This window comes from Lissotriton helveticus, chromosome 8 (genome assembly GCF_964261635.1).
Source record: "Lissotriton helveticus chromosome 8, aLisHel1.1, whole genome shotgun sequence".
NCBI classification, from domain to species: domain Eukaryota; kingdom Metazoa; phylum Chordata; class Amphibia; order Caudata; family Salamandridae; genus Lissotriton; species Lissotriton helveticus.
In genome coordinates, this window is record NC_136069.1 from 481,738,804 (window position 1) to 481,753,543 (window position 14,740).

General features: G+C 49.6%; 1 protein-coding gene across 1 annotated transcript; it reads left to right on the forward strand.

The window, feature by feature from the left end:
* Window positions 1–497: 497 nt before the first annotated feature.
* Window positions 498–3,094, forward strand: LOC144771690 (kelch repeat and BTB domain-containing protein 7-like). Its single transcript, XM_078656030.1, has one exon. It carries the CDS (start codon window positions 590–592, stop codon window positions 2,438–2,440), a length of 1,851 nt encoding a protein of 616 aa, XP_078512156.1. The 5' UTR covers window positions 498–589; the 3' UTR covers window positions 2,441–3,094.
* Window positions 3,095–14,740: the final 11,646 nt, after the last annotated feature.

Genomic DNA, 14,740 nt, shown 5'->3' on the forward strand with positions numbered 1-14,740 from the left:
TATTGTTTATGTGTAAATTTGTAATGCATCTTTTATGATACTGCTGTATCGAAATAAAGATTATGAAATGAAATAAATAAACTAGAGCCAAATTTCACGGGGGGAGGGGGGCTACTAAAAATTTCCAGGAAGGAGGGGGGCTGATTCTTCCAGCAATAGGCAGAGTGGAGATGGAGAAGCTCTAAGAAGATATAAAAAACAAGGAAGCCTTGTTAACAAGGGAATGGTTTTTTAAAGGCCTGTGAAGTACTCAGTGTGGCTGAAAGACAAAGGACAGACCAGCCAGCCACCTACTGCAGCTCAAAAACTAACTGTGTGTGCCCGGGGAAGTCACTCTCAGCCCTGGCTGACACACGCGACGGGGGGAGGAGGGGGGATGCTGAAGCCCTTTGAGCCTAATGGGCTTGCGCGTCTGCTGGACGCTTTCCCTGCCCCTCCTTCCTCAAAGTAGCAATATTGGGCTACTTTTTGGTTGGCTGCGGGCTAGAAAATGCTCTAAAAATCTGGTAACACTATCAGGCGGAAGGGGAGTCAGAAAGCGGAGGCACAGAATAAGAACGAAGCCCTTGGATAGGTCGCCCTCAGGAAGATGTCCTGCAGCTCAGTATCGAGTTACCTCTCGGGGCCGGAGGAGAAGGTGGACGGCGGCCACGCGGAAGCTGTTCTGGCACAACTGAAAAACTATTACGACTCCCGGCTCCTCTGTGATGTCACGATTGAGGTGCTCGGTGGCATGGCGTCACCAACCGCCGCCACTCCAACTACGGCCGCCGGCGCGTGCTCCCAGTCAGTGGCAGCGACCGGCCGCCTCTTCTCCTGCAACCGCAACGTACTGGCGGCCGCCTGCCCGTACTTCAAGAGCATGTTCACCGGTGGTCTATACGAGAGCAAGCAGACGAAGGTTAAGCTGCACGACATGGACGCTGAGTCCATGGCCCTTATCATCGACTACTGCTACACCGGTCGCGTGACAGTGAGCGAGGCCAACGTACAGCGCCTTTACGCTGCCGCTGACATGTTGCAGCTGGAGTATGTGCGCCAAGTCTGCGCCGGCTTTCTGACTCGCCATTTGGACCCAGCCAACTGCGCCGATACTTTAAAGTTCGCGGACGCCTTTGACCACGCCGAACTGCGAGCACAGGCTTTGGCTTACGTGGCGAGACACTTCAGCCAGCTGAGCGGTGGAGAGTTGTGCGAGTTGAGTCTGGCACAGCTGCAGGAGGTGTTGCGGCTCGACGACCTGGATGTGGACGGGGAACGGCGCGTGTGTGCTGCCGCCCTGCAGTGGCTGGAGGCTGCGCCGGCCGACCGTGGACCCTGCGCCGCCGAGGTGCTGCGCTGTGTGCGTTGGCACCACCTGGCCGACGAAGACCGTGTATACCTGGAGGAGTTGCGTGGCCGGCCTTTCGTTCAGCGCTACTGCTTGCCCTACCTGCAGGGTGTGCTGGACGACCGCTATGGGCCTGTCTGTCCGCCAACGCCCCGAGAGCCACAGACCCCACCACAGGAGAGCCCTGCTCGCCGCATCGGAATGCAGGCCAAGGAGCTGGTCATCTTTATGGAAGACCTCGAGGATCCCTTCCGCTGCTGGGATCCTTACTCTGGTGACATCTACACCATGCCCTCGCCCGTGGCCGCGGTCATACACGAAAGCGGTAAGTCAGTGACTTCCTGGAGAGTCTGCGTCTCCCCACAGCACGATATCTACATAGCAGCGCAGCCTTTCAAGCATCTGTGGGTCTACAACCCCGTGCGCAACAGCTGGCGGCAGCTGGCAGAAAGATTGCTTTGCCGGGAGGGAATGAACCTAGCATACCTGCGTGGCCACATCTATATTCTAGGGGGTATGGACCCTTCTACGGGGGCCAAGTTAAGGGAAGTGGAGTGCTACAGTCTACAGCGTGACCAGTGGGCATTGGTTTCCCCCCTTCCACACTCGCTGCGCTACTTCGATTTGGTCACTGTGGAGGACTACCTATATGCGGTCAACCACAAGGAATTACTGCGCTACGATCCTGGCCGGGACCAGTGGACAAATTGCGCCTCCATGGGGGGCAGCGAATTCAAAGAAGCCTGTGTTTTCCAGGACGAGATCTACTGCATCTGCGATCTTCCTGTGCTAAAGGTGTACAGTCCCGCCCGTGGCGAGTGGAGGCGGATCCGCGACATCCCGGAAGTTGACAACGCGCACAACGACCAGATTGTTTGCCACGGTGGGCGGCTTCTGTTCATTACTTGGGCCACACACTGGGAAGGGGACGTTGTCACTTCGCATTATCAGTACGATGCGTCCGCTGATCGTTGGTTAAAGGTGGGTGACCAGGCAGGATTGCTATCCCCACGTGGTGAGGTTTTGTGCCTGTCTGCGCGTGTCTTTACGTCTTGCCTTGAGCCAGGACAGAGCATCCCGAGGGAATCGTATGATGACAACATCGATTAAAGTGCTGACTTGAACCTTTTGGATCCATTCTTCGAGCATCACGATATGTAATGGGGTAACCCAAAGGACTGTTGGACTGGGGAATAGATAGAACAATACATGCAACGATCTGGTACAACCGGCATAAGCAAATAACTGACTGATATCCACCACTGAAATGACTTCACATTTCACTATATTAGTTCACCACTAATCCTTTATGGACTTCCTGAATAGCGTGCGTCAACACCCCATCAGGGGTAACAAGCGCTATATAAATACATACCTTTTTCCTCCTCTATCCTTCTGCTATCATTCCAAATAACTGACTAACCTATCCACCACTTAAAATGTACTTGCATGTTTCACTATACTAATTAAACACTAATCCTCTATGTGTCCCGGAGTAGCGTGCTACTCGTCGACAAAGCACTTCGACCCCTCGTCAGGGTAGTACGTGCTATATAAATGCAATTACAATACAATAAGTCATTTTTTGCGAGACAGAAACAGAATTTCTTGCAGTAGAAACATACGCTTCTGTTTTAAGCCTCTATGAAGTGTCAAAAAAGAGGGAAATAAACAATAACAACACCAGAGACTTCGACAATGCAAAATGTCACGTATATTCAATGTATACCGATTTATAATAAAGTATGTTTGCAACGTTTTAAATTTTGTTAAATACAGAAGTGCTTCAGAGCATCATGTATTACAGGGATGTCCGTGCATATGTGATTCAGGAAGAAGGAACTACGTGTCCTTTTGCGGATTAAGTGTATGGTAGGCAAGTCAAAAATGAACAGTAAGTTCTATTGAATGGTCTATTAAGCACATTCTTTGTGAATGTCAAAAATAATTTCACAAATGTTTCCTTGAGCAAGGCTACACACTATATAAACTGAAGCAAATGGGGTAGACAGTGGGACCCCTTTTATAGGTCGAGCCTGTGCAGCACATGCGCTGCTGTGAGGCATGGGGTACTCTGGTATGGACTTTGAGCTCCACCCACTCTCTGCCCATCTTTCCTGTTGGCTCCTGTTGCTGTCGTTTCTAAATGGTTGCTTCTGATTTCTTAACACGCTTATTAGTCTCTCCTTAGTAGCACCTTGTCTGCATTTGTAACCGATCATCAGGACTGGACCTTTTTACTGTGTCCTTAACTGATTAGCTTACATTAGCCCTTCTGAGAACTCTTTGCTCACTTTATCTTAAGAGCACTGGTCTGATGCCAGTTTTAGTAACGGCGCCTGCTTTTTTTTTAATTTATTTGCAGCGCAACCATAAATGTGGCAAAATATTTTCAGTCTGATGTAAACAGGAAAAAAGTCTCATTCTAGTAGGGAGCCACTTTAAAACCAGACAAATTGCACTAAAGCAGCCAGTCGATAGCGGCGACCAGGCTGCTCACTGCTCATATAGCGCTCAGCTTCTTAGCGCTCTTGTACTTTTACTGAATATCGCCCGTGTGATTTTAAGACACCTGATGACTATGTTATTTTAAAACTGTATTGCTTTGTGTGATTTAAGACACTTGATTCTGACTTGCCTAAATAACGCCACTTACCTGTTTGCTCCTTCTGCTCCTGACCCCGTTCCGCCGCGGCTGTGTGCCGATCGAGCGGAGGGTCTCCTCGTGAGCAACACGCCCACACCACTTCCTGCCTGCCACACTCCACACGCAGGTTAGTGTGCTAGTTGTTCCCCCCCCCTCGATCTATATCAGATGGGGACGTGGCGGAAGGGCAGCGGGTGCGCCGTATTCGTGCCGAAGTTTCGCCAAAGTTAAGCCCGTCTGCGCCCGTCCGCGGCCGATCGCGTCCAGCGGCCTCTCATTATGCCGATCGTATTACCTATTCCTTTAAGGATCTCTTCACCCTTCAACACTCCGGCCCACTTAAACCCTGCGCCATCAGCGCGGCGCGGGATTGTGGCATCTTGAGTTCCCTGGGATCCCATCCAGGTAAACAAGATTTGCGGCTCCCCACTAACTGTAGTGATCCCTCCACCACTTCACCAGTTGTTGGGCCATCAAAACCACATTCCCTGGCAATAGTCTATCTTAATACTCGCTCGCTGGCGAAGCCCCAGCTTGAAATTTTCCAGAGATTGGATGATAATAACGTTGACATCCTTCTCGTTTCGGAGACCTGGTTAACCAATGACTCTACCCCAGACATTCTCGCTGCTGTCCCGACTGGTTATTATATCTTACAGACTAACAGAGCAGCCGGCAGAGCAGGCGGGGGGGTTGCTGCTATTATTCGTTCCCAATATAAGTTTACCATTTTGGAAACCAGCATCCTTCCCAAAACGGATATTCTTACTCTGAAATTTATTTCTCCCAGGTTTTCTTTCATTTGTGTCCTTGTCTACAGACCCCCTGATAATATGCTTCTCTTCTCCCAACAGTTTGGCGATATCACCTTGGTTGCGTATGATTCCATCCCAGATAAGAAGTTTTTCCATTTCTCGACTTCTCCGTTTCCGACCCTTGCAGCAAAGTGTTGTTTTGCAGTTTCCAGCATCTTGCTGCTTGCTGCTAATTTGAATTTAATTCGTCTTAGATCGATGGTGGTTGTTAATCCTTGAGGATCCCGTCAGCGTTTGAGTGTTGAGGTCACTGTTCTCAGAGCTATTTCTTGCGGCCGATGATCGCTGTCACCTTTATTGCCCATCTGAAAAGATGTGATTGGCTGGAAGAGGCCTAGAGAAACAAAGGTGTAGTCCAGAAATGAGCTGTTTTTTTCGGAGTTGTATGTGGCTACAGGAGGATTATCTTCTGGCAGTCTGCCATTTAGAGCCCTGAGGTTAAGATGTTCTAAATCCTCCAAGATCGTTTGTCCGATCTTGGTTTGCTTACATGTTGCTGGTTTCCCTTGCAGCGGGATATTCCAATTTGCGTTATGCAACAGCACTTCTTCTTAGGACGAAGAGCACATTAGATAATGGTTTAAGTCCCCGGTTAAAATGAGGTCGATTGTGGGACCCTCTTTTAGGTAGTTTCCGCAAACTTGCACATTTCCTTAGTTAGTTTGTTTCTAAATTTCGGTTGAATGTATACGTTTATTATCATAATGCTGGAGTCCCTTTTGTTTATCGATGTTTGCGAGAAGGTTACAATAACTGCTAGCGATGATTGCAATTGAGGGCCAAAAATGCGAACAGAACGAGCAATTGTGTTCGCCACATATATGACCAACCCTCCTTGCAGATGGCTATATTTTGCCCCCCCCTAATTGCGTTTGTATGGAAGCGCAAGAATCCTTGGAGGTGGGGTGGATCTTTTGCCCATGTTTCTTGTAAGGCCACAATGTTGAAGCCACTGACGTAGGTGACAAAGAGATCTGCTACTTTGTTGGCAAGGCCATTTATATTCCAAGAACAGATCCGTACTGTGTCCTTTTTTTCTTTTCCCATATATAGCGAGCGAAGATCGCGTCAATCTTTTGTGTTGTTAATGGTTCTTGCGAACCAACGTGTCTTCTTCCCGAGCTTGCTGTGTAGAAGGATGGTAGCAGCTCCTTAATTGCTCTGCTTGATGCCTCATGTCCATGTTGCAGTGCCCTGAGGCTCCTCTCAGAACTGATGTAGTTGGTCTAGAAACTGCTGTCACAGGACCTCTCGGTGGAGCTGAATTTAACAGATCCGGGTATCCTGGTTTATAATACGGGGCGATGGTTATCCCCTAGGATTTTAGGATGTCCCTTTCTGAAAGTATTTTGTGTGCTGTTGTTGCAGTGGTCCATGTAGCTCTTGTTTTTTGCCTGCCTTTGCATCACCGCAGTTAATATGGTGTAATTTATGTGGTGTAAATTATGTAATGATTAGATTGTGTTGAATACCATATTCCCATGTCAAAACGATGACTGGATCCTTTTGTATGTAAATCATACCAACATGTATTGTATTGTATTGTATTAGGAACTTATATAGCGCTCGGCTGCCCCAGCAAAGGGGCGTCCCGGCGCTGCGAGCAGAACTAAAAACAGAAGGGAAATAGCAGAAGAGAAAAGATACAGTTACTGAAAAAGATGGGTTTTGATGGCTTTTCTAAAAGCCAACAAATCCTGAATGCCACGAATATTTTCCGGAAGGCTGTTCCAGAGCTTGGCGGCGAGCGAGCTGAAGGAACGACCGCCCATTCTGGCTAGATTGGTACGGGGAATTACCACCAGATGTTGTCCTGCTGAACGCAGTCGCCTCCCAGGGATATACTTAGTCAGGAGGGGGCACAACATCGGAGGGGAGGCGGTTTTAAGGATTTTGAAGGCGAGACAAAGTGCCTTAAACTGAATCCTTTTTCCCACCGGGAGCCAGTGCAGTTTTTTCCGAACTTCCGCCACTGAAGAGTGGCGGGGAAGGCCTACCAACGCTCTGGCGGCAGCATTCTGCACTCTCTGAAGTCTAGCAACTTCCGCCTGATTAGCGCCCAGTAAAAGGGAGCTGGCATAATCCAGCCTAGAGAGGATAATAGCTTGGACAATAACCTGGCGGGTGTGACAGTTGAAGAACTTCAGCGTAGGTCTTAGGTTGCGCAGGATGCCAAAGCAGATGGCTGCAACTTTTTTTGTATGATGAGTAAATTTCAATGCAGAGTCGACCCAGACTCCCAGATTTTTTACACAGTCCTTAGGCTTGGGCGGTTGGCGGGTGACACTTTGTTCAGTTTCATTTAGCTTCTCTTTTTTTACTCCTCTCTACCTATTTATTGGTTAACATAAATACAACATTATTGTGTCTGTTCTTTTTCCTAGTTCTGCTTCACTAACACTTAATTTTTAGATATACTTCACCAGTATCTACTACTAGCCATTCCCGTCTACTATCGACTTATTATGTAATTTGAGGATAACACAGTCTAGATCTTTGATTTGTTATCGAGAACTTCTAATTTTATTATGCGCTTCCCTTGCAACCTCCGTTATACGCAGATTCCGGGTAATGCCTTTTTTCCAGCAATAGACCATGATAAACTTTATCAGTTGCTCCGCCCACGGCGAAATCTCATGATTCTACATAGGGGCTTTGGTTCCGCCTCAGTCTCCCATTGGCTAGCTCCATAAATGGAGGCTAGCCATTGGGAGACAGAGGCTGTCAATCACGCTTTCCTGTGAAAACGCGATTCGGGGGCGTTTCTCTGGCTTTTTTAAAGTCCCGCCCCTTTGTCCTGGGCCGCGCTGTCATTGGCTGCCGGCCCGGGACACCCCCGTGACGTCATTCCCTGGGCCGCGCTGTGATTGAATGCCCGGCCCGGGACCTGACTTGTTTTTTGTTTTTTTTAAATAAAACAAGCGACTCTCTCGGTAGCCAAGTGACAAATGATGGAAATCCTAGTCTCATCTTGGACGCATTAGGGAAGCCGTTGCCTCTCCCGGCAACTTCACGCCGCCCTCAGTATGAAAACAGAGCGATTGCAGTTGATCGCCGGTTATGATTGGCAATTACACTCGCATAATTCAGGCCGTCCTCTCCTTTTCATGGCCCTTTACTTGCCCAATTGGTGGCATTCCTGAGAAAGCGTCTGATAAAAATGTCATACATCATTCAGGCTTTGAAAATTTTAAGGGGGTAATCAGCTCCGCCGTGCTGAACCGTATTCATCACCCCGTGCTGGCTCCGAGGGGTCATGGCTCTCATAATTTCCCTTTTTGATACTGTCCTCGCCTGATATGATTGGGGGGCGGGTGGAAGCGCTCAGTCAGTCGACGGGAGGGGGGGCGCCATCAGTCATACTCTCTGGTTGAACCGCCTTCCGGTGGGGCTCACTGCTGGCAGTAACTGAGCACTACCGCGCCTCATGCCAGGGTAGGCCGCTTCCAAGATAATTAGATTTGATCTCAACATTTCTTTATCACCTGCATCCTTTTGTGCATCTGTGTGTCAAGTTGTTGTTTCGGATTTATTAGCATCCTCCGAGCCGCTATCTATCTGTCAGGCTGCGCGGTGTTTGTGTTGACAGTTGTAAAGTTAATTACTGGTACTAATGAGCATCGGGCCTTGGGTGGACATGGCATTTTAGGCATTTAAAACTGCAATTAGAGGTTTTTTTCATGTCGAGGAGGGGGGGAAGAAATCCTCACGCGCCGATGTGACATGTTATCTTTTATGCAGGAGTTGGGGAAAGCTGTTCTTTTCTGCTTATTTTAACTCGATTTTTTTACTGCCATCACCAGAGACCGCGAATAATGTTTTTTGTCTCGTACTTCTCCCGCTCAAACTGCAAATGTAAGTATGATCGACGGCGACATGAAAGCGGGAAGGGAAACGGCCGTAGGAGATAATGTTTAACTTCAATATTTTTTTTTGTTTTTAATTGTTTGATTGTGGAACATGAGCAATGCGCACAAAACACACAATCTGAAAGCTAAATAAGTTGCTGTCTGTGTCAGGGGGCTCCCTAATGAATATGCCATCCCTGCGTCAGGGGGTGCAATTAAATGAAATTCGCCTGCACTGGAGTTCACAAATCGGAGTGTAGCAGTTGCTCAATAAATTATGTGTGATAATTTAGGATGTACTTCTTGCTACATGTGCCTGTGACGGCTTTAGACTAATTGCAACCCGGGATGGCATGCGCCTTCTAGAAGTGTTTTGTTTATCTGAGCGCTGCCACGGAGCCCAGGACTCCCCGGCTGCTCTTTCTCCTTCACATCCGATTCATCATGATCAGAGATTGTTAAATAACTGCCTTCCCCGACATAAATCATCTCCAAAAAAGAGAAAAATATATATTTATACGCATCCTTTGGCTCTGAGGAGATTTCACCCTGGCTCTGCTTGCAGGAGATAAGCACTTCCATCTTCAGGGATTTATTGTGCTTTGATGGGCCACAGACCCAGGCATCATTAGCTGCTTAAGCAGATTCCCACTCCTTCATTTTGTGTGGATTGATTCAAAATGGCGGCTCCGCTGTCCCACGGGGACGTCCCCTGCAGTCCTAGGCTGAAGTGTGGGATGTCAGTTATTGCTTTATATTGGCTTCGGTGAGGGCAGGTTAGCAGTGTTTTTACAAGCATGCCCTGTCAGGCCTAGACTACCCACACGTCTTATTTATATTTTTTAAGACAGCCCTTTGTCGCCCCTCAGCCCGGTGGCCATACTTTTAAGTGGCAAGAGCGCGCGGGCACTCCACTGAAGGAAGCGGCCCTTTCTTTTGTCCCCGCTTCAAGCGCTGACATTAAGGAACGCTTAGCGATTTTAGACTAGGTTTCTTTTCCTTTGTTTATTCCCCGTTTAGCAAAGGTGACAGAATGTCAGGGACAAACGATTTCCGCAGTCCTGTTTTTTTTCCACTCCCATCACTACCCTCGCTCTCCAGGCATGTCCCTGGAGGGCCCTTCCATTGTACAGTTATATTAATTCAGCTAACTTTCAGCCTTCATTGCTGACAACAGGCCTTTTGGCTTTCGCTGCCTATTACATTAAATTTCCCATCAAACCGTGTCAGCCTCCGAGGTCAGAGATTCGACCAGAAGCTTTCGATTTTTTTGTTGTTTGCCATCTGACTTCATGGGCAGGTGTTTTCTAAATTGCTTTCTATAGTGGTGGTAACCCGTCCAATATTAGTTAAAAGGAAACTAAATCAGCTATATGATCATTTATCAAGACAGGAGCAGAAGGAGGGCCTCGAGCAGGCTGCTCGGTACACAACCACAGTTTTAGAGAGCTGAGATAAAAAATTAAGGTAACAAATGCTGTGCAGTTTGACACAGTGTTACCTAAACAGTTACCTGCGTTTTTAGTCCTCTGTGTTGCTTCCTGTGGTCTTGACAATTTTCTACTGTGTGTGTGACTGCTCCTGGGTGTGTGTGTGTGTGACTGCTCCTGGGTGTGTGTGTGTGACTGCTCCTGGGTGTGTGTGACTGCTCCTGTGTGTGTGTGTGACTGCTCCTGGGTGTGTGTGTGTGTGTGACTTCTCCTGGGTGTGTGTGTATGTGACTGCTCCTGAGTGTGTGTGTGTGTATGTGACTGCTCCAGAGTGTGTATGTGTGTGTGTATATGTGACTGCTCCAGTGTGTGTGTGACTGCTCCAGTGTGTGTGTGTGTGTGTGTGTGTGACTGCTCCAGTGTGTGTGTGTGTGTGTGTGACTGCCCCAGTGTGTGTGTGTGTGTGTGACTGCCCCAGTGTGTGTGTGTGTGTGGGGGGGGGGGGGCGGCTCTGGGTGTGGCTGGCTCTGGGTGTGTGGGTCTGGGTGTGTGTGTGGTAGTAATTGCTGTCTGCTGAGCTCGTCCGTAGGGTACAATAGTTCTCACATTTGCGAGATATTAAGCTATTGGCAATGTAAATGACAATGCCATTTATTTATCTGTTTTCAAAACCAACACATAAATACAAATGTTGTCATTTACACTGCCAATAGCTCTAACTTCTCCAAAGGCGAAACCGTTGCATTGTAAATGCTTGTTTTACGACTGTGGTGAAGAACTTTTATCTGCTTGTTTATTTAAACAGATAAGAACATTCCTCATCACAGCTGTGAAGCAGGCACGGAGAGCGGAGGCGCAGGGGGCCACGGGGATTGCAGCTCTCCCCCACCCACCCCGGCCGGGCTTTCCCAGCGCCTGCCAGCAGACACTGCAGCAGGGGAGAGGATCTCCTCCGCGTTCCCACCTTCAGCCGTTAACGCTTAATCAGACAGGCAAAAAATTGAAATATTTAGGAGCCTAGTTTGATCAGCTCAGAAAATAATCAGTCAGTATTCATACTAAATGTGCAATTTACAATTGAACTTCTAAGGCTACATGGTTAACCATGAGAGAAGATACACCGATATACCCATGAGAGACGAGACACAGATATACCCATGAGAGATGAGACGCAGAGCTTCTGCGTGATGAGGAAGCAAACATTCTGACCTCTCTAGTAAATTTGATTACTCTGTGTTGTCTAAGCCTGCACATCTTTTTATGCTTTGTCTTCATTTTAAAGATTTATTTTTAATTAGTTGTTTAAAATATAAAACTGCCACGTACAGTGCTAGCTATATTTGTCAGAGTTGTTTTGTAACTGAAAACGAGAAATATAGAGCTGAACAGAACACAACACAGAACACAAAGAAAGGCTTGGGGCGTGACTGCTGGGCCGGACATGGCAACCTCGACGCGACTGTTATTTGCTATTTCAATCAATCAATCAGTGACACTTATAAAGCGCGCTACATACCCGTAGGGTCTCAAGGCGCTGGGGGGGGGGGGGGTGCCGCTACTGCTCGAACAGCCAGGTCTTCAGCTTCTTCCTGAAGGAGAGGTGGTCTTGGGTCAGGCGCAGGTCGGTCGGGAGGGAGTTCCAGGTCTTGGCGGCCAGGTAGGAGAAGGACCTTCCTCCTGTAGTCGCTCTTCGGATGCGGGGGACGGCGGCGAGGGCGTGGTTGGCTGATCGGAGGTGGCGTTTGGGAGCGTAGAAGTTGACTCGGCTGTTGAGGTAGCTCGGGCCTTGGTCGTGTAGGGCTTTGTGTGCGTGGGTGAGGAGGCGGAAGGTGATTCTTTTGTTGACGGGGAGCCAGTGAAGGTCTCTCAGATGTCCGGAGATGTGGCTGGTTCGTGGGATGTCGAGGATGAGTCTGGCTGAGGCGTTCTGGATCCGCTGGAGTCTCTTCTGGAGCTTGGCGGTGGTGCCGGCGTAGAGGGCGTTGCCGTAGTCCAGCCGGCTGGTGACGAGGGCCTGGGTGACGGTCTTTCTGGTCTCGGTGGGGATCCACCAGAAGATCTTCCGTAGCATGCGTAGGATGTTGAAGCATGACGAGGAGACGGCGTTGACTTGTCTGGTCATGGAGAGGGAGGAGTCCAGGATGACGCCCAGGTTTCGTGCATGGTCTGTCGGTTTGGGTGCGGTGCCCAGGGCGGGAGGCCACCAGGAGTCGTCCCAGGCGGAGGGTGAGGAGCCCAGGATGAGGACCTCCGTCTTGTCCGAGTTCAGCTTCAGGCGGCTGGTCATCATCCACTCGGCTACCTCTTTCATCCCTTCGTGCAGGTTGGCTCTGGCGGCGGCGGGGTCGTTGGTCAGGGAGAGGATCAGCTGGGTGTCGTCGGCGTAGGAGATTATGCTGAGGTTGTGTTTGCGTACGATGGCCGCGAGGGGGCTCATGTAGACGTTGAAGAGGGTGGGGCTCAGCGATGATCCTTGGGGGACGCCGCAGATGACTTCGGAGGCCTCTGACTTGTACGGTGGTAGGCGGACTCTCTGTGTTCTTCCGTCGAGGAAGGAGGTGATCCATTCCAGCGCCTTGTCCTGGATGCCGATGTTGCTGAGGCGCCGTACCAGGGTGCGGTGGCAGACCGTGTCAAATGCCGCGGAGAGGTCTAGGAGGATGAGGGCCGCTGTTTCTCCATTGTCCATCAGGGCTCGGATGTCATCGGTGGCGGCGATGAGGGCGGTCTCGGTGCTGTGGTTGGCTCGGAAGCCGGACTGTGAGGGGTCGAGGGATCCGTTCGTCTCGAGGAAGGCGGCCATCTGCTTGTTGACGGTCTTCTCGATGACTTTGGCTGGAAACGGGAGGAGCGAGATGGGGCGTTAATTCTTGAGTTCGGTGGGGTCCGCTGTGGGTTTCTTGAGTAGAGCACTGAGTTCGGCGTGCTTCCAGCTCTCGGGGAAGGTGGCGGTGTCGAAGGATGTGTTGATGATGTCTCGCAGGTGGGGTGCGATGACAGCGTCGGCCTTGTTGAAGACGTGGTGAGGGCAGGGGTCGGTCGGTGATCCGGAGTGGATGGAGTTCATCGTGCGGATGGTGTCTTCGGTGCTGATCGGGGTCCAGGCGTGGAGGGTGGTGGTGGGGGGTGGTTGTTCGGTCGTGGTGTGCGTAGGTTGGTTGTTGAAGCTGTTGTGTATGTCCGCGATCTTGTTGTGGAAGTATGAAGCGAGGGAGTTGCAGAGGTATTTGTGTGTGTTTACTTCCCATTCTCATTTTATCAGAGCGTTTATTATATCAGTCATGTCTCTGTCAATCTCACAAACTGCTTTATTATTATTTTTTTCCTCCCTCAACGTACTTGCTTTTCCAATCATATAACTGTGCCACCTTAAGAGAAAGAATAATTGTCTGGCAGCCCAAGTGTAAGATCAGATAAACAGACACAATTGATATCCGGTGGATGTTGTGAGAAGCGCGGAGCTCAGCAGCAGCTCGCCACCTTCTGTCTGTCTTTTCACTCGAGCCAATCTGCCTCCTCCCTGGCTCTACTTCGACCTTTTGTTCCCCTGGATAGACTGACTGCCTGCCAGCAACGTACAGAAACAATCTTAGGTGACACGCTCCCTCTGTGTGTAGAGGCACTCGAAGACCAACACTCCGTGCCAGTGACACAGGCAGGTGCACACAGAAGATATCCAACTGAGTAACAGAGGCGTCACTCAGTCAGAGAGGAGACAGGAAGATGGACAGACTGACACCAACAATCCGAGTCAGGGGCAGGCAGCAGCAGTCATGGGACACACTGACCATACATCAACAATGTGACTCAGTGACTCAGGCAGGGTGACGGTGTCATAGAAGAGGCAGGAAGATAGAAAGGTAGACACACAACAACAGTCAGAGGCAGTCATGGGCGACGCTGACCACACACCAACAATCTTACTCAGTGACAGACAGACACAGACAGGGTCACACATTGAGAGAGGAGACAGGAAGATGGACAGACTGACACCAACAATCCGAGTCAGAGGCACAGACACACTGACTACACAACAATGTGACTCTGACGCAGGCAGGGTCACAGTGCAATAGAAGAGGCAGGAAGACAGAAAGTCAGACACTTAACAACAATGTGACTCAGCGACACAGGCAGGGGCAGACAAAGGCACACAGAGAAGAGACCGGAATATAGAAATAAAGACACACAACACAGTCAGAGCAGGCAGCATCAGACCATCATGGACAAACTGACCACATGACAAAAATGTGACTCTGTGACATAGGCAGGCCGGATCAAAGTGTCATGGAAGAAGGGGGGGAGACAGAAAGGCAGACACAAAACAACAATCTGCCTCAGTGCCAGAGAGGCACGCACAGTCATAAATTAGGGTGCTGTAGGCGTTGCGGGTTGAGTGGTGATGTAGGCGTTGTGGAATGAGTGGTGATGTAGGCGTTGCGGGTTAAGTGGTGCTGGACGCCATGGGGATGGATTGGTGCTGTAGGTGTTACGGGTTGAGTGGTGATGTAGGCATTGCGGGCTGAGTGGTACTGTACACTTTGGGGATTGAGTTGTGCTGTAGGCGTTGTGGGTTGAGTGGTGCTGTAGGCATTGCGGGATGAGTGGTGCTGTACGCGATGGGGGGATAGAGTGGTGCTGTAGGCGTTGCGGGTTGAGTGGTGCTGTAAGCG

Coding starts and splice junctions, on each gene's coding strand:
- LOC144771690 (XM_078656030.1), top strand. CDS start 590: ATGTCCTGCAGCTCAGTATCGAGTTACCTCTCGGGGCCGGAGGAGAAG.